General features: G+C 50.8%; 1 protein-coding gene across 1 annotated transcript in view; it reads right to left on the bottom strand.

Moving 5' to 3' along the window:
* The window catches only part of JPH2 (junctophilin 2), a 62,647-nt gene that overhangs the window by 4,446 nt on the left and 34,206 nt on the right, over positions 1–23,995 (bottom strand). The window contains exon 3 of the mRNA XM_032838588.1: positions 1,543–1,661. Coding sequence (XP_032694479.1) covers positions 1,543–1,661 — 119 coding nt within the window. The remainder of the gene's footprint in view (positions 1–1,542; positions 1,662–23,995) is intronic.

Below are 23,995 nucleotides of genomic sequence, written 5' to 3'. Positions count from 1 at the left end.
CTCCCAAGTACACATCTGCGCTCCACGGTCCGGCAACTGGTCCCCTGTGGTGTCCCTGCTACAGCCAGAATAACGTTTAGATACAAGTCCGATCGTGCCACTCACCATGAAACCTCCAATGCGGAGAACAGCAGCCTCCCAGCCCCCGTGCTCCCACTACTCCACCCAGGAACCAAGTCTCCATCCCCACGGGGTCCTGCCTGTTCCACTCTCCAGCCTCCGAGCCTGCTGCTCTGCTCCAAGTCTCCGTGCCTTTGCACCTGCAGTCCCTTCCTCCGGGTCTGCCCCGCCCACACAGCCCTGCGAAGGGCCGTGATTCTCCGTGAATGGTCCCAAACCAGCAGCTTCCGCACTGCCTGATCCTTGTCAGGAACGCAGATTCAGGGGGGCTGTGTGGCTCGATCCGTTAATCCCCCAACTCAGTATGATCTTGGGGTCCTGGGGTTGAGCCCCGAGTCAGGCTCTGTATTCAGTACAGAGTCTGCTTGTCTCTCTCCCTCTGCTCTCTGCCCTCCATCTCCCAAATAAATAATAAATAAAATATTTTTTTTTTAAAGGAAAAGAAAAGCACATTCACGGACCCCAGATCTACTGAATCAAAAACTTGGGGGTGGGACCAGCGTGCTGTGTTGAGACCCACTGACCTGGTGAACTCTCGTTCAGCCTTCAAGATTCAGCTCAAACAGCCTTTCCTGAGGGCGGCCTTCTCTAGGGTCTCCCTGCCTGACTGGGTGAAGGGCCCGCCTGAGCTTCCAAAGCCGCTGTTCCAGCCACACAGAACTTACGCTGTGCGGAATGTAGTCGTAACAGTGAGACAGAACCAACAGTTCCCAAGAGCTTGCTATAGGCGGGGGCTCTGTGCTCCCCGACATGATTTGACCCACCCAACCAGGGTGGGTAAATATTATTTACTCCCAGGAAGGTAAATATTATTCTTACTCCCATTTTATAGATCAGAAAACTGAGGTTTACAGAAGTGAAAGGACTTAACAAGGTCACTGAGCTGGTTGGCAGTGGAGTCAGGACGGGAATATACTCCCTGATCCTCACTCCCCGATTCTGCCATGATTCTTGGCTCCTCTAGATTCTGGATCCCAGAATCCCGGGTTTGTACTGCAGAGCCCAGCACGGTGCCTGACACATGGGCAGCACTCAGAGACCGGCGGACTGAAAGTGATGAGCCACAAGGCTTTTTGCCTCCTCATCCGGAGCCCTCTCCCTTCGCTAAGCTTCATCAGCTCAGCTGTCAGCCCTGTCTGCAGCAGGGAGAGGAGGCAGCCTGGAGTAGGTCCAGTCCACAACCAGGAGCCTCTGATACCGCACCACCGCCCAATCTCAGCACAGGTCTCCTTGTGTCACCGCATCCCATGCTATACCTGCCCTCCCTCCCTGGTTGCTTGAACTCACAGACATTTGTGAACACACTTGGGCATCTCAGCTTTCCAGCAAGCAAACAAAAACAAAAACAAAAACAAAAAAATGGTCCAGCCCCGGGACCTCCCCTTACTCTGTGTTGCCCATCCCCTCCCTGGCTGGCCCTACCTGGCTGGTAGAAATCCGGAGCCAGCTCCCTGGCCACAGTGCGGGCAATGCTGGACTCCTGGTTGGCAGCAAGGGCGGCCTGTTCCGCTGCCTCAGCTTTGGCCTTGGCGTGGCTTGTCCTAAGGAGACAACATGGTAGAGGCTCAGGATCCCTCCAGAAAACCAGACCTCTGCCCACCAAAGACACGCCGCACATAGCATTCATTCACTTGGACTGCCAGTGAGTATGTACTGAACCCCGTGGGCCAGACTGCTGTGCACTCCGTAGACCATGCCTTCTTCCTTCTGGGTGCACAGACAGACTACGTTCCCCTTGCAATCAGGGCAGTCAGGTGACTGAGTCCTGGCCGGCGCACAGTGGGAAGACACGATGCATGCGGTTTCCAGTCCTGGACCGTGAAAACCTCATGTGCGATCTTCTACATCCTCTCCTTCCCCCCTCTTGCTGCTTGAATGGAAGGAAGGCCAACACCCCTGAATGGGGACCTTAACCTCTTCTGTGTCACAGACCTTTGGCATCTGGTGACACTCATGGGCCCCTTCTCAGAATGATGTTTTAAAATGCACAAAATACATAGGATTACAAAGGGATGTCATTATACCGACAGGCTATTACCAAAATATTAGAGGAACAAATCTGTAATAGAATGCATTTTCTTCTTCATGAACACATTGAACAAAGTATCTAGCAAGTGAACTAACCACAATAATTTTGAAGTACAGATTAGCAGAAAGGATATTTCAAAGATACCCACAATAGGGGTGCCTAGCTGGCTCAGTAGGGAGAGCGTACATGAGGCTCTTGATCTTAGGGTCGTTGAGTTTGAGCGCCATGTTGGGTGTGGAGATTACTTAAAAAAATAAAATCTTGGGGCAGCTGGGTGGCTCAGTGGGTTAAACGTCTGCCTTCGGCTCAGGTCATGATCCCAGGGTCCTGGGATCATGCCTCGCATCGGGCTCTCTGCTCAGCAGGGAGCCTGCTTCCTCCTCTCTCTCTGCCTGCCTCTCTGCCTACTTGATCTCTGTCAAATAAATAAAATAAAAATCTTTAAATAAAATAAAATAAAATCTTCCTAAAAAAAGATATCTGCAACAATAATAATGTGACATGAAAGCATGTAATTTCCACAGGTGGCAAAGTCACAGATGTCCTGAATACTACTGTGGTTTATTGCCTACCTCCATAATTGAAGCAAATGCTACATTTCAGTAAGAGGTTAGTGAAAATAAGATAGTTTTTCCATCTTTTATAGACACTGAGTGCCCTGCCCAGATCCCTTCCCTGGCACGTGCACCCACCCCCAGCTCCTGACCAGGCTGCTAATGGCTCACCGAGGTCCCAGAGAACTGCAGAAGCCATGTTGTTCTAGAGGCCAAAGTACCCTCCCCCACCCCGACCATGCAGCCCACAACTAACGACTGATGACACCCACCAGCCCCCCTCTTGCCCCGGGAAGAACCAGTTCAGTGGTACAAACCAGGCTCCAGAACCCCCACCATGGGGCCAGGTAAGACCACACCCCGGTTTGGTCACTCCCCTTCTCTCCAGAGAGTGCACCCCCAACCAACAAAAAATCATCTGCTCAAGAATCCCTACCTCAGGGCGCCTGGGTGGTTCAGTCAGTTAAGTGTCTGCCTTTGGCTCGGGTCATGGTCCCAGGATCCTGGGTTGGAATCCTATACTGGGCTTCCTGCTCAGCACGGAATCTGCTTCTCCCTCTCCCTCTGCCTCCCCCCGACCTCCCCGCTATTGCTCGTTCTCACTCACTCTCTCAAATAAATAAACAAAATCTAAAAAAAAAAAAAAAAAATCCCCTCCTCAGGCTCAGCTTCTAGGGAGTCTAATCTAAGACAGCATCCAAGTTCATAGACTCTGAATCCCGCCCCCCATTAAGAAACACCGCGGAAGGAACCTAGGTCCAGAAATGATTACTGTATAGTGCAGAGTTGCACGCTGGAATGGGGAACATCCAGGCATTACACTTAAATATTCCACGTGGATCATTTAAGCAAACCGTACGTGTCTGGGTGTTAAGCACCTGAGATTCGGGGGACGTGTGTTTCAGTTGTTAGTGTAGCCAGCAGCACCTGCTGAAACAGTAACAGGCCCATGGGGATGGACCAGGCACAGTTCTACGGGCAGGAATTAGGCAGTTTATCTCCTGCAGTCATCATCACGTCTTAGGAAAGCTGATGCTGTTACCATTTTCCACAATTTGCAGAAAAGAAAACTGAGGCACAGAGAGGTGACATAATTTTTCCTGGGTCTCAGGGTCCTTAACTGCAGGAGCTGGGATTTTGAACCCAGGCAAGATGACTCCAGAGCTTGTGAGCTTGAACATGACTTTAGAAATGTGCCACACCTGCCAGGAGCTGAGGACAGAGACTCCCGTGGGTAAGACAAGCCCCGTCCCTGTCCTCACTGTGAAGTGAGGGAGGAAGAAGGCAAACGAACAACAGAACGTCTTTAAGAAAAGGTCATTAAATGAAAGGTCTTCGATTGCAATTGTGAGCAGTGCCATCGAAGAAGAGTCGAGAAGGCAGTGATCTCGTAGAGTAGGACGACAATACAGGTCGGTGGCAGGGTGGGGTCAGGGAAGGTTTCTTGGAGAATGTGACAGTTAAGTTGACATGAAGACAAACGGAAGTTAGATCCATAATAGGAGAGGCGGGGACAGCGAGGCAGATGGAGGAAAGAGAGCAAGGGTTTGGTGCCTTTGGGGGAAGTAAAAGGTCAGCATAGTGTCCACACCGCAGATGAGTCAGTTCCTCGTGGCCTTGACCTGTATCTTTGTACCTGTCTCCAGTATATAACATTGGGCCTGAAATAAGGGAGAGAGCTTTCATGAAGCGCCTTCCATGTGAGAGGCCCTTTGCCTGTGTTATCCCCTCCAATCCTCAGAACAGTCTGGGCGGTGGCTCTTCCTGTTCAGCCTTCACACAGGGGGAAACTGAGGCTCAGAGGGGTATCTCCTCAAGGACGGAAAATGAGTTAACACTCAAAAGCATTTACTACATGCCACATGCCACGAGCTTTATGGAAATTAACTCATTGGACACCCCGCTCCCCCCGCAATAACGCTGGGTAGCAGACGTTAGTACCAGCATTCCTCTCTACAGAGGAGAAATGCAGGGCGCGCGGCTTTAAGGAACTAACGCAAACTTACACAGCCAGCAAGTGGCAGAGCAAGATTTCAAACCAAGGCCTTCTGGGCCTAGAGTCTGTGCCTTGAGCCACAGGCTATCCCTTCAATAATGAGCAGTGAAGGAAGGACCCAGAACTGTCTGATCTCCAGGCCCTCCCCTCTACGATGCCACCTTGCCACAGTAATGTTTACTGAAGGAAAGAAGACACAAACGCGGGGCACCTGGCTGGCTCAGCCATAGAGCATTTGACTCTTGATCCCGGGGTCGTGAGTTCAAGCCCCACACTGGGTGTAGAGTTTACTTCTAAGAAAAAAAATATGTAAGTGAGCTCGTGCCGCACCCAGGTATAGGCAGAAGGGGTGGCACAGGGACGAGTCCAGAGCCTAGCTTTGGATTCCAACTTTGGCTCTGCCAAGGCTGGTGCTAGGGTAGATAAGTGATGCATTCACCTCAGGTTCAAAAGTTAGGAGGATGCAAAAACTTAGTAAGCAAGATAAAACAATATTTTAAAGCACTATTTCTAGAAGTCAAAAATAACGCCAAAAAATCCTTAATGAACAAACTATGAATAAAATTTAAATAAAGACTGGATAAGACCCTGTGCTTTTGCATGGCCTTGGTCACGTCACCCTAGTCCCAACCACACGGTGCCTCTAGGATTGTGGATAAGTGGCCCTAGCTCTCTGTGCCCCAGTTTCTTCATCTGTACAATGGAGATCGTAATTCTCCCCTCTTGGAGAGGTGGTGAAAACTGACGAGTTAAGAGGCAGCATAGGGAAGTGTTTGGGCCAGGACGGGACTGACTGGAGGTGGTGGTGTCAGTGGTGGGGGAGATGGTAGTGGAGGAGGTGATGACGGTGGTCGTGATGGTAGTGGTAGAGGTGGTGGAGGTGATGGTGGTGGTGGAGGAGGTGATGGTGATGGAGGAGGTGATGGTGTTGGTGGTCATGGTGGTGGTGATGGTAGTGATGGTGGTAGTGATGGTAGAGGTGGTGGTGGTGAAGATGATGGTGGTGTGGTGATGGCAATGGTGGTGGTGGTGATGGATGTAGCGGTGGAGGAGGTGGTAGTCGAGGTGGTGATGGAGGTGATAGTGGTGGTGGAGGAGGTGATGGTGGTGGTGTTGGTGGTGGTGATGGAGGTGGTGGTGGAGGTGATGGTGATATGGTGATGGCGATGGTGGTGGTGGTGATGGAGGGGACAGTGGAGGAGGTGGTAGTCGAGGTGGTGATGGTGGTGGTGGAGGAGGTGATGGTGGTGTTGGTGGTGGTGATGGCAGAGGCGGTGGTGATGGAGGTGGCAGTGGAGGAGGTGGCGGTGAAGGAGAGAAGGAGAAGGAGGACAATGAGGTTTATGACATCAAGACAGAGTGTGGTACGTGCATATCCCCAGGTTCATATTTGCCTATACACACAGGCATGCAATTCAAACTCCTACACTTTCCAGAAACACTTCCCTGGAAACCTGAAACCCCAGGTCAGGCGGAGGAGGGAACGAGCCGGGCAAACCTTCAAAGGGAGAAAATGTCCTTTTTTGGTAACACAAGCTGGATGGTGCTTGCTTGTTTCTTGGCGCCCTGGGAAGTTGTGTTGCAGGACTCTTCCTAAGGCCGGAGCGGCAGCCTGCACGCAGAGCCCCAGAAGAACTGGAGGAGTCAGCTGTGGACCTCCCATCCAGAGTAGCCAGAACGGGGTGGAGAAAGGGGAGGCCACACAGCCCACGGCAATGAGGGCTTCTGTGTTCAAAGGAAGCCCACCGCCCTTCCCCGTGTCCATCAGTCTGGCCGATGGAACCCCTTATCAGCCCTTCCCCAGGTCTCTTGGTCTCAGGAATGACTTCCAGCCGTCAAGTCAGTCACCCCCGTGTCCTCCCACACCCTCCTCCTTGTCTCCCTTGCTGCAGCCAAGGCCATGACTCACCAGGTCCCTTCTCCTACTCCTGCTATAGCTCCAGCATCGGCAGCTTCTCCCTCCTTCCGTCACTGCTCCTCGAAGCCCCGACACACTCCCTACAACTGATCACAGTGGCACCAGGGCGGGCTTAATCCAATTGTCCAGCGGCCTCTACTCTTGCTTAAAATCTTTGCAAGGCTTCCTACCATGTTCACAATAAAACCCAGGGCACTTTACACAGCCTTCCAGGCTCTCCGGAGCCTCTCAGGGCGTCCTGGGTATATCACCAGAAGCCTTCAGGGCACAGCCTGGGGCAGCTCATGGTGGGTGGGGGGAGCACTGTTGCCCACAGGCTCTTGTAGGCCGGGGCCACTCACAGTGTGGCCCATCACCCTCCTGGCCCCTTCCTCACCTGGGAGCTTGTCAGAAATCCTGGTTCTCAGGCTCCACCCCAGACCGGAGTCAGAGCCTCAGGGGGAGGAGCCCAGGAATCTGTGTGTTACACCCCTGCGGGGCAGCTCCCAGCCTGCTCAACCCAAAGAGCTTCGAGTGTTTCTCCTCTGAGTCTTGCTAGGGAAATGCCAGACCCATTTCTTCTCTCCTCTGACCACTCCCTGGGTCTGGGCTGAGGCCTCGGGGGGGGGGGGGGGGGGGGGGGGGGGGGGGGGTCTCCGGGGATGGCTCTGACCTGTGGGAAAGGAAAGCAGCAGAAACTGGGGCAATGGGAGGGGCACGGAGCAGTCCCTCTTCTTGATTTCACTTGTCAGCAGGGTTAAAAATAAGGCTGGTGGTTCTGGGATAGGGGCAGGGCAATAACCCGACAGAACCACTTCTGAGAGTGTCCCCCTACCCCAGCCTCTTTCCCCCACCCCCAGGCCCCTAACTGCTGCTTCCAGTCCGCCACTTCTACATATTGGTTCATTCATTTCATACAACTTTGTGGGGTGCCTACTGTGTGCTAGGCACTGTTCTGAGGACTGTGGATACCACAGCAAACCAAGCAACCCAAACCCCCTCGCAGAGCTCACGTTCTAGTGCAAGGGGTTGGCAAACTGCAGCCAAAAGGCCCCCCACCGGAGCCCACCGCCGATGGCCATACTGTCGGTGAGCTATGACTGGTTTATATACTTTTGAATGGTTGAAATTGAAAAAAAAAAAAAACAAGAGTAATATTTTCTGACACATGAAAATTACATGGAATTCACAGTTCAGTGTCCATATAAATAAAGTTTTATTGGAACACAGCCACACCCACTTGGGGACACACTGTCTACAGTGAAGTAGTTGCCACATAGACTGTGTGACTGGCAAGGCCAAAGATGTTTGCCATCTGGTCTTTTACAAAAACAGTTCGCTGATGCCTGTTTTAATACATTCACTCAGTAACTGTCTCTTCTACTACTACTAACAATATTAATCTGTTATTTGTTGAGTTCTTTGTGCCTAACTCTGTGTCACCTTAACACAAATGACCTCAGAGAGGTGGAGTTCCTCTTTCAAGGTCACACAGCTAGAAAATTGCATCGGTCCAAGCTCTTACCCATTACACCAAGGTCTCACCCTTTTCCCAGTGACTCTGGGCTAAGTCCTCCATGGGCTGGGACCAGGGATGGGGATGAATGGGACCCAGCAGGCATCTGAGGAACTTATAGCCTAAGGCAGCCCTGCCAAGTCCACCACACAACACCCCTGAAAACCAGTGACTGAACAGGGGTACAGAGCACAGTCTCTAAACTGCTCAGGAGAATGTCTAAGGGGGGGGGGAGACTCCAGCTAGGTAGCTGGGATGTGGGGCCCTACCTCTGCCCCTACTCCCTTCGGCAAGTCTGAGCTCCCTGAACCCCAACCTCCTCATCTGTAAAATGGGGCTAATAACAGCAGCAACCGGAGCGATGGTGTAATGAATGACCAGTCATCTGGCTCCTGGAGCAGTGGTCAGGACACAGGAAGTCCACATAGTGCTTGTTAATAAAATAAATAAGCATGTTTTTTTGGAGAGGACTAAAAATCCCAAATGGACCACATGCCACTGATTTGTTAAATAAAGATTAAAATGATTTTTTCACTTGGCGGATAACGGGAGTCCCCAGCTCACACCTCTGCCAGCCTCTCTGGAGGTCACAGAGGAGGCCAACAGGGACAGCGCTGCCCAGTGTCTTCCTGTGGTGAGGAATGCTTCAGATGCCGCTGCCCTGCCCTCTCCCAAAATAGCCCCTCGCCCACAGCTCTGGCTGTTTCCTCCAGAACAATCATGGTCAGAGTCATCACGAGCAGGAACCACAGCTGGGGATGCAGACACCCACCTGGATATCTCCCTGGAAGAAAGCCCCCTGCCCACCAAGGACGTAGGCAAGGGCACAGTCAGGGAGTCCTGACTGATGGGGGAACTTCTTCTCGACCCCAACCCACCCCCAGGACTTCATTTGGCAAATGGGGCTAAGCCCCTGCTGGTAATTACAAATAAGAGACGCATCACATTCGAGGTATCTACCCTTGACTCACTGGTCTCAGTTTCCTCAACTGTGAAATGGGGATGCTAATACTTCACTATGCTACTAAGAGTCTGAAATGAGCATTTAACAAATACTGGCTTTCATTATCATGGTTTTTGTTACTATTGTAACAATGCTTACCAGCAATTCCCTTCAGAATTCTATGGACCGCCCACAAGTTGGGATATAAATATGCGTTCTGAACCCTGTTTCAAGGTCCACCCATGTTGTAGCACCGGCCTGTCCTTCATTCCTTCCTACTGCTGGACAGACTCCGCCATGTGCATAAAGCAGACTGAGCTCACCTGCTCTAGCGTTTGCGTTGTTTCCACTGCTTGGTTGCTATGGGCATTTGTGCACAACTTTTTGTGTGGTTCTATGTTTTCATTTCTCTTGGGTGCACAATTAGGAGTAGAATTTCTGGGTCATATGATAACTCCGTGTTCCGGGTGAGGAACGGCCAGGCTCATACCAAAGTGCCTACACCATTTGATGTCCTCCCTGTAACATATGAGGGCTCCCGTTTCCCCACATCTCTGCTAACACTTGCTAGATCCAGCTTTTCAATTTTATCCGTATGGTGGTTTGTGAGGTGCCATCCCAGTGTGGTTTTGGTTTGCATTTCCAGGACGGCTAAGGATGTTGAGCATTGGTTCGTGGGATTGATGGCCACTGGTTTATCTCTCGAGGGGAAATGTCTATTTGGATCCTTTGCCTTTTTTAAACTGTGTTTTTGTCTTTTTTATTATTGAGTTGCAAAAGTTCTTTATATATTCTAGATATAAGTCGTTTATCAGATATATTATTGCCAATCACGTATTGCAAGAGTTTTTCTATCCTATGGGTTGTCATTTCACTTTCTTGATGGTGCCCTTTGAAGTATGATGGTCTTTAATGATGTCCAGAGTATCTGTTTGTTTTTTTTTTTCTTTTGTTGCCTATACTTTTGGTGTCAGATCCAAGAGGCTTTGCCTGACCTATGGTCACAAAGGTTTACTCCTATATTTTCCTCTAAGAGTTTTCTAGTTTTTGTACCTGTATGGAGATCTGTAAGTGCTGCTTCTAATAAGAAAAGAATGAGAACTAACCTAAGGGTTCATGCTGCCCTGTGAGGTCGGCTCTACCACTGTTGTACAAATGAGAAGACTGAGCCAAGTGCCCATTACTTAAGTCACATGCCCATTACTATTACAATGAACGCGGAGCCAGACATGGAAGGAGGGAGACTCTGGCAAGAGGAGAGGAGATGGAAGGTCCTGAGATGAGAACAGAGACTACAGAGCAGCAGTACAGGCCACCTGGTGGGTTGCAAGTTCATAATCTGTCTTTGGTTATTTTATAGTATACATTATAAAATACAGAGTATAAAATGATATGGCTTCATTGTAGAAAAGTTTTGAGAATAGGCAGGTTTTGTTTTTTAAAAAGAAAAAAAAATGCTACTAATGTTTTGGTATTTTGAGGTGGTAAGGAGCACAGCTATGTGACCGCGGGTGACTAAACGAGCTCTCTGTGCTTTGATTTTTCCCTCTGTAAAATGGGGGCAGGAATAGCCCCGCCCTCACTGGGCTGCTGGGATGACAGTGAATTGCTGTAGTAAAGCATCTGGAACAGGACGTGGCAGATAGTAGGCTCTATGCAAGAGCTTGAAAAATTCCGATAAGGTGATTTTGTTCTAGTTGGGGGGGGTGGGCTGTACCACCTCCTCAGGCCCTAGAGAACCTCCCCACCTTGGAAACCCAGCCTGAAATCCCCAGGCCATGGACATGACCTCTCCCAGATCACTTTTTATAGTGACCTTTCTCCCCTTCTTAAAGAGCCTCCAGCCCTGCTGGCAAGTCTCTTCCACCTGTGAGCAGGTGTGCGCCCCCCACCTGCCCCGGCCAAAAAGGCATAGGAAAAGTAGTAAGAGTTGCAGTTTACTGAGTGCTAACTACGTGCCAGACACTTGGCCTATGTGTTTGGCTGAAAAACGGCCCCAAAGATATCCCCTTCCTATTCCCTGGAAACTGTGAATGTGACCTTATATGGCCAAAGCAGTTTGGCAGATGTGATTAAAGATCTTGAGATGTGGGGATTGAACTGGATTATGTGATCACGCATGTCCTTAGAAGAGGACAGAGGGAGGTGGGATGGCAGGAGAGGAGAAGGCGAGGTGATGACAGAAGAGACTGGCTGGCGAGGGTGTGATGTGAAGACAAAGGAGGGGCGGAGGCGGCCACTAGAGACTGACAAGTCAGGGAATGGGATTCACCCCTGGAACCTCCAGGAGGAAAGAACCAGCCCGCTGACCTTGGCTGCGGTGTGGTGAGACTGATCACAGACTTCCGACCTCCACAAGCATACAAGAATAAATCCGTGCTGTCTTTGGGCCCCACGTTTGTGGAGGTTTGTTATGGCAGCAACTAGAAACTAAAACAACTTGTGTGATCTCGTGTCATCCTCAAGACAACTCACTTTACGGGGGAAGAAACACAGGCTCAGGAAATCATTTGCCCGAGGCTCATAGCTGGTGGTTGCTAGAGCCAGCTGGAACGTGCCTCCAGGGCTTCCTGGCAGCAAGGCCTTTGCTGACCCACGCTTGCCCGGTGCTGCCTCAGTTCAAGCCCCCCTTCCAGAAGGGCCCAGCGGCCACCACCCACAGGGACGGTGTGAAGCCCTGCCCGTCTCAGAGAGCCCAGGGCTAGCGGTTACCAGCAGTGATAACCCTACTTCCCCAACGACAGGCTGGGAACTGCCCGGCTGACTATATGTGACTGAGATCTGGCTGCGCTTCGGTGACAAGTGACACGATAGGGCGGGGACCTCAGGCCTTGCTCCCCTTCCCCACACCGGACTGGGTCCTGCAGTGCCACCCGGAGCCTGGCTGCCAGCTGGGCGGCCTCTCTGCATGAGTTGGCAGAGACCTTCAGAACAGCACAGACAAGTTTCCTTTTTTAAAAGTTTATACGAGGTTTGGAAATTAAGTTTTAGAAACTGCAAAAATAGTAACATGAAAGCGACAGCACCATGACTCCACGAGCTTCCGCGTGCATGAGCCGTCTCCATCGGGGACTCTGAACACGAGAAACACCGCATGTTGAGAGACAGGGCTCAAGTGGAAGCCAAAGCCACCCCAGCCGGGCCTGAGTCCCCAGGTCATACCCTAGGCTGCGTGGACGGGGGAAAATCGCTTTGCTTCTCTGCGGACAGATCCAACTGCTCTGAAGAATGAGGCCGATTTCCCAGATGGCCGCTGGTGCCCACAGCCCGGTGCCATCCCCTCCCCTGGTGCATACACTGAACTTAGACTTCAAATAAAAGAACACAGGAAAGGTGATGGCATATCGTTTCCAGGCTTTGCTTATCAAAGACAGTGACTTCTCTCTTGCTAGCAGCTTCTCCTGCTGGCTTTGTTGGGGAGGTCCACACAGCAAGGATCTGAGGGCCGCCTCCGGCAGACGGTAATAAAGAACTGAGGCCCTCATTCCAAAGGACCGCAAGAACAGGTCTGCCGGCGTCCTGTGATTTAGAAGAAATACAGCTGCCCTTGAACAACGCAGAGGTTAGGTGCTAATCCCCCTCGTGGTCAAAAAATCCAAGTATAACTCTGGATTCCCCACAAACTTAACTGTGAACAGCTCGTGTTGATTGGAAGTTTTACTGATAACATAACCAGCGGATCAACACCTATTCTGTACATGCACTATATACTACATACTGGGTTCTTGTAAGAAAGTAAGCTAGAGGAAAGGAAAGGTTATTAAAATTGTAAGGAAAAGAAAATACACTTACAGTACTGTACTGTATCTATTGAAAAAAATCCATGATTTTCAGTGGACCCGTGCAGTTCAAACCCGTGTTAATCCGGGGTCGGTTATACGTATTTGGTAGTTCAGATGACCAAAACATACGTCTCATATATACTAGGTCTTTGTCCATGTTTCCTGTCTCACAGTTTCCGAAACGCTTGGAATTCCCCGAGTGCTAAGAGCCATGGGAACATTTTTTGTTACAATATCTGGTCTCTTGTCCCCAGTTCCTGATACCACTTCAGAGCCATACAAACGAAATGGGTGTCTTGACATTCATAACAAACCCCTTTCCAACACAACTGAGTTTATGATAATGGGGCGACTTTGGGAAAACTTCTAAGGATGGAGGCTGGATGCCAGGGGAACCGACCAAGAAGGGAGGGTTGGAACTCTCAGTCCCACCCCGTGATTTCGGGCGAAGGAGGAGGGGCTGGAGGTTGAATCGATCACCGATGGCCGATGATTTAATCCGTCATGCTGTTACGATGAAGCCTCCGTAAAAATCCAAAAGGACAGTGTTCATAGAGCTTCTGGGTTGGTGAACAGGTGACAGTCCATGAAAAGAATCACACTTAGAGAGGGCACAGAAGCTGTGCGCCCTTCACCCCATCTTGCCCTACACAGTTCTTCCATCTGGCTGTTTCTGAGTTAGATCCTTTTATAATCAACTAATCATCTAGTAGGAAGTAAATGACTTCTCTGAGTTCTGTGAGACACTCTAGCAAATTAATTGAACTCAGAGGGGGCTTGCTGGGACCTCCTCTCTACAGCTGGTCGGTCATCCTGGACTTGCAAATGGCATAGGGAGACCGTCTTGCAGGACTGATCCCCTAACTTGTGGGATCTGATGTTCTCTCCCAGGAGATAATGTCAGAATTGAGTTGACTTTTCAGACCTCCAGCTGGTGCTGGTGAACTCCTTGGGGCCTTAGGGGAGGGCCACAACCCCTCTCCTCCGCCACATGTTGAAATTTGGGGGAGACCCCTTACTACCCCCTAGGGTTGCTATGAGAACTCAAGGAGTTCATGTACAGAGCAGCGGCCCACACAGTGAGCACTAGAGGAGTGTTTCTGTATGTTTGCATTTATCATTTCAAATTGCTCAATGTTTTCTTTTAGAAATTTCGCATCTACATTTTTTTCTAGGTCAGTGATCTCTCTTCTGGGCACCTGGCCAACAGACAGGCTCCAAATGACACGTGTTCAGAGGCATTTATGGCAATGCGGTTTGTAATCACAGAAGCCTGGACACAACCCCAAAGCTAGCAGTGGGGAACTGGTGCGCCCAGTTATACTATGGCCGTCTGAAGGACTTGATGCTGCCAGTACTAAGAATGAGCTAGGCCTTTAGAACAGAGTGAATCCCGAGACGTCAAGTTAAAGAGCAAGGTATAAATTACTAGATATCATATGCAACACTTGTGTAGACAAACAAGTGCATTTGCTCCCCTGTATGTGGGCTATTTCTGGAAGGATAGGATGAAATTGGTAATACGGGCTGCCTACTGGGATGGAAACTAGATGCCGGGGGAGGAGGTGGAAGGGAGGGAGACATGCACACCCCCCTCTACGCTGTATGCCCCATCTCCTCCCCCTGCCCCACCATGCCAGCCTGCACCCTGCTCTGTGCCCTGGGAGACTGCCCTCCACGGTCTGCATCCACAGTGCCCTCGCTCTCCTGCTCCCAGCTGGGTCTGGCCCATGACGGGCGCCAGCCAAGGGCCGGAGGACGGAGCGGTCAGGGTATTGATTCCCTGTCCCTCTTCCAGAGGGCTCTCTCCTCCACAGCTTACAGTCGCTGCCTCTAGTTTAACACATTTCCTCCCCTGGCCCCTTCAGACCCAGGACACGAATTAATGGCTTCCCATCATTGTTGGCCCTGGGTAGCTCAACATCCCTTTCAGTTTGTGCCCACAGGGTACCAACTTCCAGTGAGAAGATGAATAAGTTCTGGGGACCTAATATACAGCATGGTGATTACAGTTAGGTATACCGTATTATACACTTAAGAGGTACAAAGAGAATAGGTCTTAAATATTGACACCAAAAAGAAGACCTGGTAATTACGTGACACACAGGAGGTGGTAGCTAATGCGAGGGTGGTGATCATTTTGTCGTATGTGAGTGAGTCACATCGACACGCTGTGTAGAGTGTTACATGTCAATTACAGCTCAATAAAGGTGCGGGGGGGGGGGGGGCCCAGTAGCTTCGTGAAACTGCCTGCAGTTGAATTCTCTGAATATATCCCTTCATGCCAAGACTCTGGACTGATTCAATGCTTTCGATCTTTCGAATGTGCGTATAGTATGCCTATTCCAAGATAAGGTAAATAAGTACGTTTAACAACCTAGCATCTGAGTGCTAGGACTTTTAAAGGTATGATTTAATTTATTCCTGAAAACAACCCTAAGGGCTAGTACTAGTGTGTCCACTCAACAGACAGGGAAAGCTACGTAGCCTGGAAGTGCTCTAGACCCCAGGTGGGCCCGGCTCCCAAGCCTGTGTCAGCCCTGCAGGATGGGCCCTAGTGGCTAGTCCAGTCTCCCCTGCAGGAAGAGGGCAAGGACTGGTATAAGACCCAAGTGTCCTGAGCTGGTCCAGCTCCAGCTGATGTTCTCCGGTGCTTTCTTGGAACTGGAAGACTGATTCAGGTGTATGCAGCAGAGTGATATTAAACATATGGAGCCACTGCTATGGGGGGGTGGGTGGGAGCACTGACCATAGAGAGGCATGCCAGGTGCTTAACCGTGTAGTTGCCAGGTCCAGAAAACCCCATCTTCTGGGTGAGAGGCCAAGTGTACAGGGCAGTAACAGGAGGTGGGGAGCACATAGGGAGCTCAGGGCAACTGCTGGCTACAAACTGGTATCAACCAGAATATTTAAAAACTTCAGCAACTGGGATGATGTTCCTGGAGTGTCCAGCTGGATACTAAACCTGGAAGTAAGTTTTCCTTCTTACACACCACCTGCTTCAGAAAGCCTTCCCCAGAGACCATCCCCAGTAAATGTGATCTTGACCCACTGCGGAAGCCTCCTCTGCATCTTTTCCATGCCTGGAGGATAATGTAGAAAGGCATTATTATGCTATGCGTATGACTTCATGATCTAGCTCCTGCAAAACTTCTGGTCTTAATGCAAACCAGCCCTCCAGACAGCCAGAAATTTCCAGGTCCCCATGTGTGCTCTACTATTTCCACCTCCAGGGCTTGCACCCAGGCTGCTTCCGTTTCTGAGAACATTTGTGTCCCCTCCCCCATCCCCTGCCTCCATTCTTCTCTTTATCTGGCGAACTCCTACTCATCCTTCAGGACCCTTCCTCAGGAAAGCTTACCCTGAACGTCAGCTCTCTGCTCTTACAGTCCCCTGCACTTAGCTGCCAGGTCACTTTATCTTCCTCCAGTTAGTCTGTGAACCCCCCAAAGGAGCAGAAGCTTCACTGCTGTGTTTCTATCAAAACAGAAGCAAGCATGTAGCAGGTGCTCAGTAAGTACGCATCAGTAAACGTGTGCTGTGGATAACATATTTGACCTGCAAGGACCCTCAGAAAGTATCTCTTCCCATTTGATAACGATACGGTAATAAGATGGAGAAAATGAGGCCTGGAGAGGCCTATATGATCCTTTTCAATAATCAAAAATAAATCATGGTGATTGTTACCTCTGTTGGAGACATGTTAGAAGGGTCACGTACTATGTGAGAGGCTCTGGTCCAAGTGCTCACACATATTACTCCACTAAACATGAACAGCTGGACGGGAAATACTGTTATTATTCTCCTTGGTCTGCAGATGAGAAACCTGGGACTCTGGACATTTCCATAACTTGCTCAGGGGCACAGAGCCAGCAAGGGACGGGAATCCTGACAATTTGGCTCCAGAATCTGTGTTTCTCCAACACTCCACTCTGCTGCCACTCCATTGTGTGGCCATAGGCTTCTCGAGGGACAGCAGCAGCGACCAGCACAGACCTAGGCACACAGTAGGTGCTCATGGAAGCCCTGGGCAATCAAGCTGACATGAGGGCATGATTGTATACTAGGTATTAACAGAGGGTAAATCCCAGACACCCCGTCCTGCCTCTTGCTCTGGGAAACTGCAAGGCTTCGGACAGGCTAGGAACGGCTCTCTCCAGAGGGCCCCGATCACCACTGAGCTCCAGGAGGGGACAGAGCCTGCTGGGAAATGGCGCCACCTTTTGTTCACTCTGCTGCGTGGGTCCCGTCTAGCCAGGAGGATGTTGAATCCCTACGAGCCATCATCGTCCTCGCATTACTCACAGACAACACATGTTGAGTACCTACTCTGTGCTGAGCACCATGCTAAGACCTCTGCATGTGTTACTCCACTTAGGCCTCCCAGTGTTCCCTAAGGTAGATAGCACTATCGACCCCATTTTGCTGGAGAGAAAACCGAAGATGGAAAGGTTGTATAATGGGACCTAACTCACACAGCCAAGAAAGGGGGAAGCCAGGAATCCCAGGAATCCCAGGGTGGACGACACCAAAATAAGAAGGTGGGAACATTAGTTCGTGTTGGAATCAGAGAACCTGGTTTCGAACCCCAGCAACTCCTCTTCCAAGTTTCGTGACCTTTGCCAAATCACAGAACCTCTGTAAATCTCAGTCTTACCACCTATAAAATGGGTTAATTATAGCACTTAGCCACCATCAGAATTAGTGTAAGGATCAAGTGAACTGTGGCACGTGAAGTGTGTATTCACTCACTCGTGACAAGTATTTACTAAGTACCAACTATGTGCCAGATGTGGGAGTATGGCCGTGAATAGAAGAAATTCGCCACCTGGAGCTTACAGACCGGCCTAGCCTAGTGCTCCGTGCATAGTAGGTACCCATGAATGGTAATTGCTATTTTCAGGATTATTAACAAGAGAGTGATTTTTCTCCCCAAGGGTTGGACTTCCCACAGGAATTGCCTGCCCAAGGGCCCACAGACTTGGCTCCAGGAGTGCTCTGCACACCCCCTACCCCCACCCTGCATGGTGAGCCTGCCAGCAACAGCATCCCACAGGCCCAAGTCAGCAGACATCTCCTGCCTAAATAAGGACAAGGCACCCAGGAGAGCTTTCTGTGAGCCTGAGGAATGTGACAGCTGAGGCCTCCCTGCCAGCACCCTCCCCCACCTCCGGCCTCCGGCCCCTCCCCAGGTGGGGCTCAGGCTATGGCATTCCAGCTTTTTCCAGAGCAGCCCCCAGTGTCCCCAACACCCCCATTATCCTACTCCAGGCTGCTCTGAAAACGGATAAGGAATCTTGGGAAGGAATTCCAGGCAGCTACAACTGTCCCCGAGGGCTGGGCATCTCTGCCACCACAAGGATGGGGAGGAAAAACCCCAGGGAGGGACCAAACCCAGCCCCAGAGAATCAAATCCCTTTGTTCAAAAAGCATGTCCAGAGATTTTATTGGGTCCAGGCCCTGTGCCAGGCTCCAGAGGGGAAGCTGACCCTGCGGGTGTCTTCCTCTGACAAAACTGTGTTATGGCAGTCCTGACTGGGATAAGTCTATGGGGTGGTGGAGGGGAAACACACCTAGCCCAGAGATGGGATCAGGGCAGAACTCTTAGACAAGTTCATGCTCAGGCAGTGGTTGAGCGGGAACTCTGGCCACAGATGACCTGGCTTTGAAAACTGGCCCTGCTTCTTCCAAGCCATGTGACCTTAAGCAAGCTACTTTCTTGCTCTGTGCCTCAGTTTCCCCATCTGTGGCAAGGGTGAAAAATAACACCAGCCTCATGGGGTTGGGAGGATTGCACGTGCTGATATGTGCAAAGTGCTTAGAGCAGTCAGAGGACTTGTGTCCTCAGGCTTTGTTTCGGGGGACCGGAGAGCTTCTCCAAACCAGGGAAGCTGAGGGTGAAAGGGAGGCTGCTAATAATTGTACCCAGCGTGAAGCAGGACTGGCCCGGGCATTCCAGGCCATGGGATCATCCCAGCCTTGACCACACCGAGGTGCCAAGTGAGGCTGAAGACTGGTAACGGTGTCTGTCACTCTGTGAGCCCTGCAGCATGGAACACCATCCCAGCACACAGTAGGTGCAGGGAGGAAAAAAAAAACAAAACACCCCGACAATGAAGGCATTTAAAACTGAGACTTGCTCCTGAGACCAAAGAAAAGTCAAGGGTTTCGATGCTTGAATTAGGAGCTGTTTATTGAGCTCTTCACATGGGTCCATGCCTGGGTGTGTGTGTGTGTGTGTGTGTGTGTGTGTGTGTGTCATGAACAGGGAGGGGAAAGCAGTGTCCCAAGGGAGCAAAATAAAGAAGCAAAGGATTCCCTTCCTGGTGACCAACCACAGCTGGCCGGACAACGAGGAAGGATTTGGAGACAAGGCCCGAGACACAGAAAAGACACTGTCAGGGAGGAGTCAGGCTGCAGGCGGCCTGAGGAAGGTGTTCACGGGCACAGATCCAGTGCGGAGAGGACACCCTGGGATGGGTATGGGGATCTGCCTGAGCAAAGGCTGAGAGGAAGGGGGCCTGTGGGGAGCAGAGGGCATGTTGTGGTAGCTAAGAACCACGTCCTAGAACCAGGTCTCAGGGTCCATCTTTGCTCCCTACGCAGGGGCTGACTTCCAGCAACTCCGCAACCGTACTTGACTTCACTTCCTGCAGCAGTAAAACGGAGCTAACTACACTGTCGCCCTTCAGCTTGCAGGAAACGGAGATGGTGCCTGGGAGCTTCCATTCAGTTGTGGGTATGCTGCAAATGCGGGAGCAAGCTCCATAAGGAAGGGATTTGTGTCTGTTTTGTCCATTGCTGAATCCCCAGCACCTAGAACAGGGCAAGGCCCAGAGTAGGTGCTTCACAGAACTTTGCTGAACAGACAGCAGCCGCTACTATGATTATCATCATTTCTATGCAGCGGTCGGCCTGGCCCAGCTGGAGTGGAGGAGGAGAAAGGAGCCTTGTGCACAGACGGGGAGAGAGGCCGGGCCAGGTGAGGGATGTGCCTGCTGTCCTGAGGCCAGCAAGTCCCAGAGCAGGAACTGCCTCCCTGAATGGGCTCTTCAACCCCACCTGGTCTACCCTTTTCTCTGCCCGCCTTCTGGAAGCATTTCCTGGGTGCCTCCCAGGTGCGGGTCTCCAACAAGGCAACGGAATATAAAGAGTAGAGCCCAGGCCATAGGAAGCCACAGACTAGCAGAGAAGACCAACAGGAAAACACTCCACTTTGGGATGCTCAGGTCTCTAGAGCAGGGAGCCCCAAAGGAACAAGGAGCTAACAGCTGGGCTCTGGCCGCGTGCAGAGCAGGATGGAGGAAACAAGCGCCGGGTTAGCTGTGCACGGGAGCCAATCCTGTCACTGCTCTGCCGGGCTCTGCACGCGGGCACGGCACTTGGGTAGCATGAAATGGGCCACAGTGGTGGTATTCCCACCACGGAGGCCACCAGACTCAAGGAAGCGGTTTCCCACCTGCCCGCACCACCCCCGAGAGCTACTTCATCAGGACGCGACTTCTCAGATTTGACATGAACCACAAAACCGTAACTGCGCAGATTCAGACCATTGTGTTTCACCTCCCCTCTGGACAATTTCTGTGACCCCCTTTGAAAAACAGGTTCCTAGCTGTGTTGACAAAAAGCTCTTGAGGTCTGTCATCCCTAACTGCGGCTCTCCTACCTACTGCAGGACAATTCGAGGAGCAGCATCTGTGTACGAAAGGAAACCTGCAGTTTGCTCTATGAAGGAGGTGGGGGAGCAGAAGAGGGTCCCTCTTCTCCCTGAGTATCGTCCTTGGAAAGTGACAAAGTCTTATTGTCAGCTCTGAGGCTGTGGTCTTAGTGTCCACATTCCTGTGAGCTGGTCCATCAGAGAAGCCAGGGAAGAAGTCAGAAAGGGTTTTCTGAAAAGAGGCAAACGCAGGAGCCAAGGCACATGGGCTGTTAAGACTAAAACACACAGGGGCACCTGGGTGGCTCAGGAGGTTAAGCCTCTGCCTTCGGCTCGGGTCGTGATCTCAGGGTCCGGATCGAGCCCCGCATCGGGTTCTCCACTCAGCGGGGAGCCTGCTTCCCCCATTTTCTCTGCCTGCCTCTCTGCCTACTTGTGATCTCTCTGTCAAATAAATAAATAAAATCTTAAAAAAAAAAAAAAAGACTAAAACACACACACGCACAGTTGAAGAACCTGGTCAAGTTCAGCCTGACAATGTCAGTGTCATGAGTGAACAAGGACCTAGGAGAAAGGCAGATGATAAAGGACCTCGAAGGCCATGGTCACGGAGCATGGCTGAGACCAGTCAGTTCATCAGACCAGTTTCCTCTTCTTCTGGGCACACACCTGCCGGGACTGTTCCCCAGCGACCCTTGCAGGAAGGTGTGGCCATGGGACTGGCCTCCGGCCAATGGAAATTAAGAGGACAGGACGAGCCCTCCTTCCTGGCCTGGCCAATAAAAACTACCCACTTGCATTCATTCTGGGTGTTTTTCCTTTTCACTGGTTTCATGCAGAAGAGCGTGAGGACCTTGGAAGCCAAGTGCTGAGGACGGCAGAACCGTCAGGTGGAAGGGGGCTGGGCCTCCGAACTGCTCGAGAGCGCACTGCCCGCCGACGAGGGCACCGATTTTGAACTTTCTTCCATGGTGGGAAGTAAAATTAGGCTTGATCCGTTCCACAGCGCCACATGGGAAGGAAGTCAGTCGCTGACAAGCAATGAGTGAATGTCGGCTGTGTGCAAGGCCGTCTTGACATGGCTGCCTCTCACCCAGAACTCCACAGAATCTTGTTCCTACACCACAGACCCTTCAGAATCGGCTTTCCTCCTCTCCCTGAGGCTCCGGCACAACGGAGAGGAGAAACCTGTCTCTTCAGGCCAATGTTTGTAACTGTGGAATGCTTAACACTTGGGACCAAAATGACAGGTGACACCAGGACATTCATTAGGTAACACTGTTACTTTTTTTTTTTTTAAGATTTATTCATTTGACAGCAAGAGAGAAAGAGAGAGAGAGCGCGCGTGCGCACAAGTTGGCAGAGAGTCAGGCAGAAGGAGAGAGAGTAGCAGACTTCCCACTGAGCAGAAGACCGATGTGGGGCTCGATCCCATCACAACCAGACGCTTAACCGACTAAGTCACCCAGGTGCACCAACACTGGTCTTTCAAAATTAAAATTCAACCACCCTGATTTCATCAATGAGAAAGTCTCCTTTGGTGCTTATTTGTATATCTTTAATAAGTCTCTTATATTCCATTGTTTAGCAGAGAGAGCACAGCAGCAAGCAGCCTTGATCTGAGTTTTTCATGAGCAACAATCTGAAGGATGGTTTAATGATGTTTTTCTTTTTCTGGTATGTGTATGTGCCTTCTTTTTTTCCCCCCCTAACTTTTTATCTAATGCTGGATTTCTATTTATGGTAACGATGTAAAAAGTTCCTTTAAAAAAGTAAATGTAGGTTTAAAAAATTAAAAATATTTTTTAAATAGTAAAGAAATAAAAAGCCAGAGGGTACATGGATACAGCATGGCTTATGAAGGTACATCAGCGACTGGCATCCGGGAAACCCTGCCCCACCACATGCTGTCTCATCTCTGAGCCTTAGACCGTGGTGGTCCCTCTGCCAGCTCTTCCATGCTGATCTCGTCGGGCTACTGTGGCCTTGGCTGGCATTGAAATCATCTCCCAAAGGAGTTGCAGCAACAATAGCTGAACGTGGCAGCTGCGCGTGGCTGGGGCGTGAGAAAAGCCACGCGAGGAGACGGCTCTGGGTTGGCTGTTTTTCCCAAGGACAAGTAAAGGAGAGCTCAGTGCTCCAGGAAACAGAGACCCACAGAGGCAGGGACCTGGCAGGGTCATTCAGCATGTCAGTGGCAGAGGCCTCTCACCCTCGTTTCACATGGATGGGAGGATAAAATGGGACGACGACTACAGACAGACTCTGATCGAGTCATTGCCCTTCGGGGATCTTATCCTAGAGATATAATATCCCGCGGATGAAATGATGAGTGTCCAGCTTTATTTAACAAAGCAAAATTCTGGAAACAACCCTAATGATCATGTTCAGGCAAGAAGGTCCGGATTCAACAAATTATGACCCAGCTATATAATGGAATAAGATGCAGGTGTTTAAAAAAAAAAAAAAGTTGACAAAGGTCTTTACTGGGGAAGATATGGAAAGATCTCCAATACAGACACAGCAGAGAAGAAATCAAAGTTCAGAATAGTATGTGTTATACGTTACCTTTTGTGTAAGCAAGAGAAAATAGGAAATCCAAGTATGCATTTGCTCGTGTTAAGTGGAACCGCATGAAATTGCCATTTTGTAGGTCGGACATGGTCAATTTCATGGAATGCACCTTCATGGACGCACAGCGTTAACTGGAAGGAAAGGGAAGAAACCGCAAACAAAGGTTGCCCGTGGGGTGTGGAGGTGTCCTCAACGGAGGACAGGGAGGGAGGTGGACTCCACAGTTTTATAACAGTGGCGTTCTGAACCACAGGAACATGTAGCCTATTTAAAAAAATAAAGGAAGAAATAATTCTGGTTCCAGGATGGCTTTTCTGCTGCATGAAGACTATCTCTACATCCACCCCAGTTGGGGTGGTCAGGGAAGTACTGCGCCGGCATGGAGCCTGCCCCAGGTTTATCCTGACAAATCCCCTTCTGGAGGGCCCGATCTGTGGCATTTCTGACTCTCTACCGGGTGGGTCAGAGCTCAGGGCCCCCCCCAACCCTCAGCCAGGCTTCTGGCAAGCCCTGTGGGGTACGGTATAGGTAGTGGGCTTCCGTGATCTCGGGATAACACCCGTTTCCAGATACGGCTGCCCGAGCCAGGGCTGACGGGAACAGCGCTCAGCAGTAATGTGATAGCTCCCACAAGTGATGTGGCTTGGCCAAAGGTGGCTCTGGAGATGGATTCCACTGCACCCCTCCTTCACATCTGGGGTGCCACTCCACACCCCTTCTCAAGACATCAAGAGAGGCTCCCTGGCGTGACTGTTGGGACTGTGGAAACACCTTGGCGATCCCAGCTGATCGAAGGCAGAGGCCGGGGGAAGGGCCTGCATCAGCTTAGATCGGAGAGGAACCCTGGGGTGGTTAAGAAGCTTTTTACAGTTTTTACAGAGCAGACATTGCCAGGTGCTCACCAAATATCCATTTCCTCCACCTCCC

Source organism: Lontra canadensis, unplaced genomic scaffold (assembly GCF_010015895.1).
Source record: "Lontra canadensis isolate GAN:19392208 unplaced genomic scaffold, GSC_riverotter_1.0 scaffold105, whole genome shotgun sequence".
Classification (NCBI taxonomy): domain Eukaryota; kingdom Metazoa; phylum Chordata; class Mammalia; order Carnivora; family Mustelidae; genus Lontra; species Lontra canadensis.
Note: the sequence above shows the minus strand (reverse complement) of the source record. Positions and strands in the feature narration are given on the sequence as shown.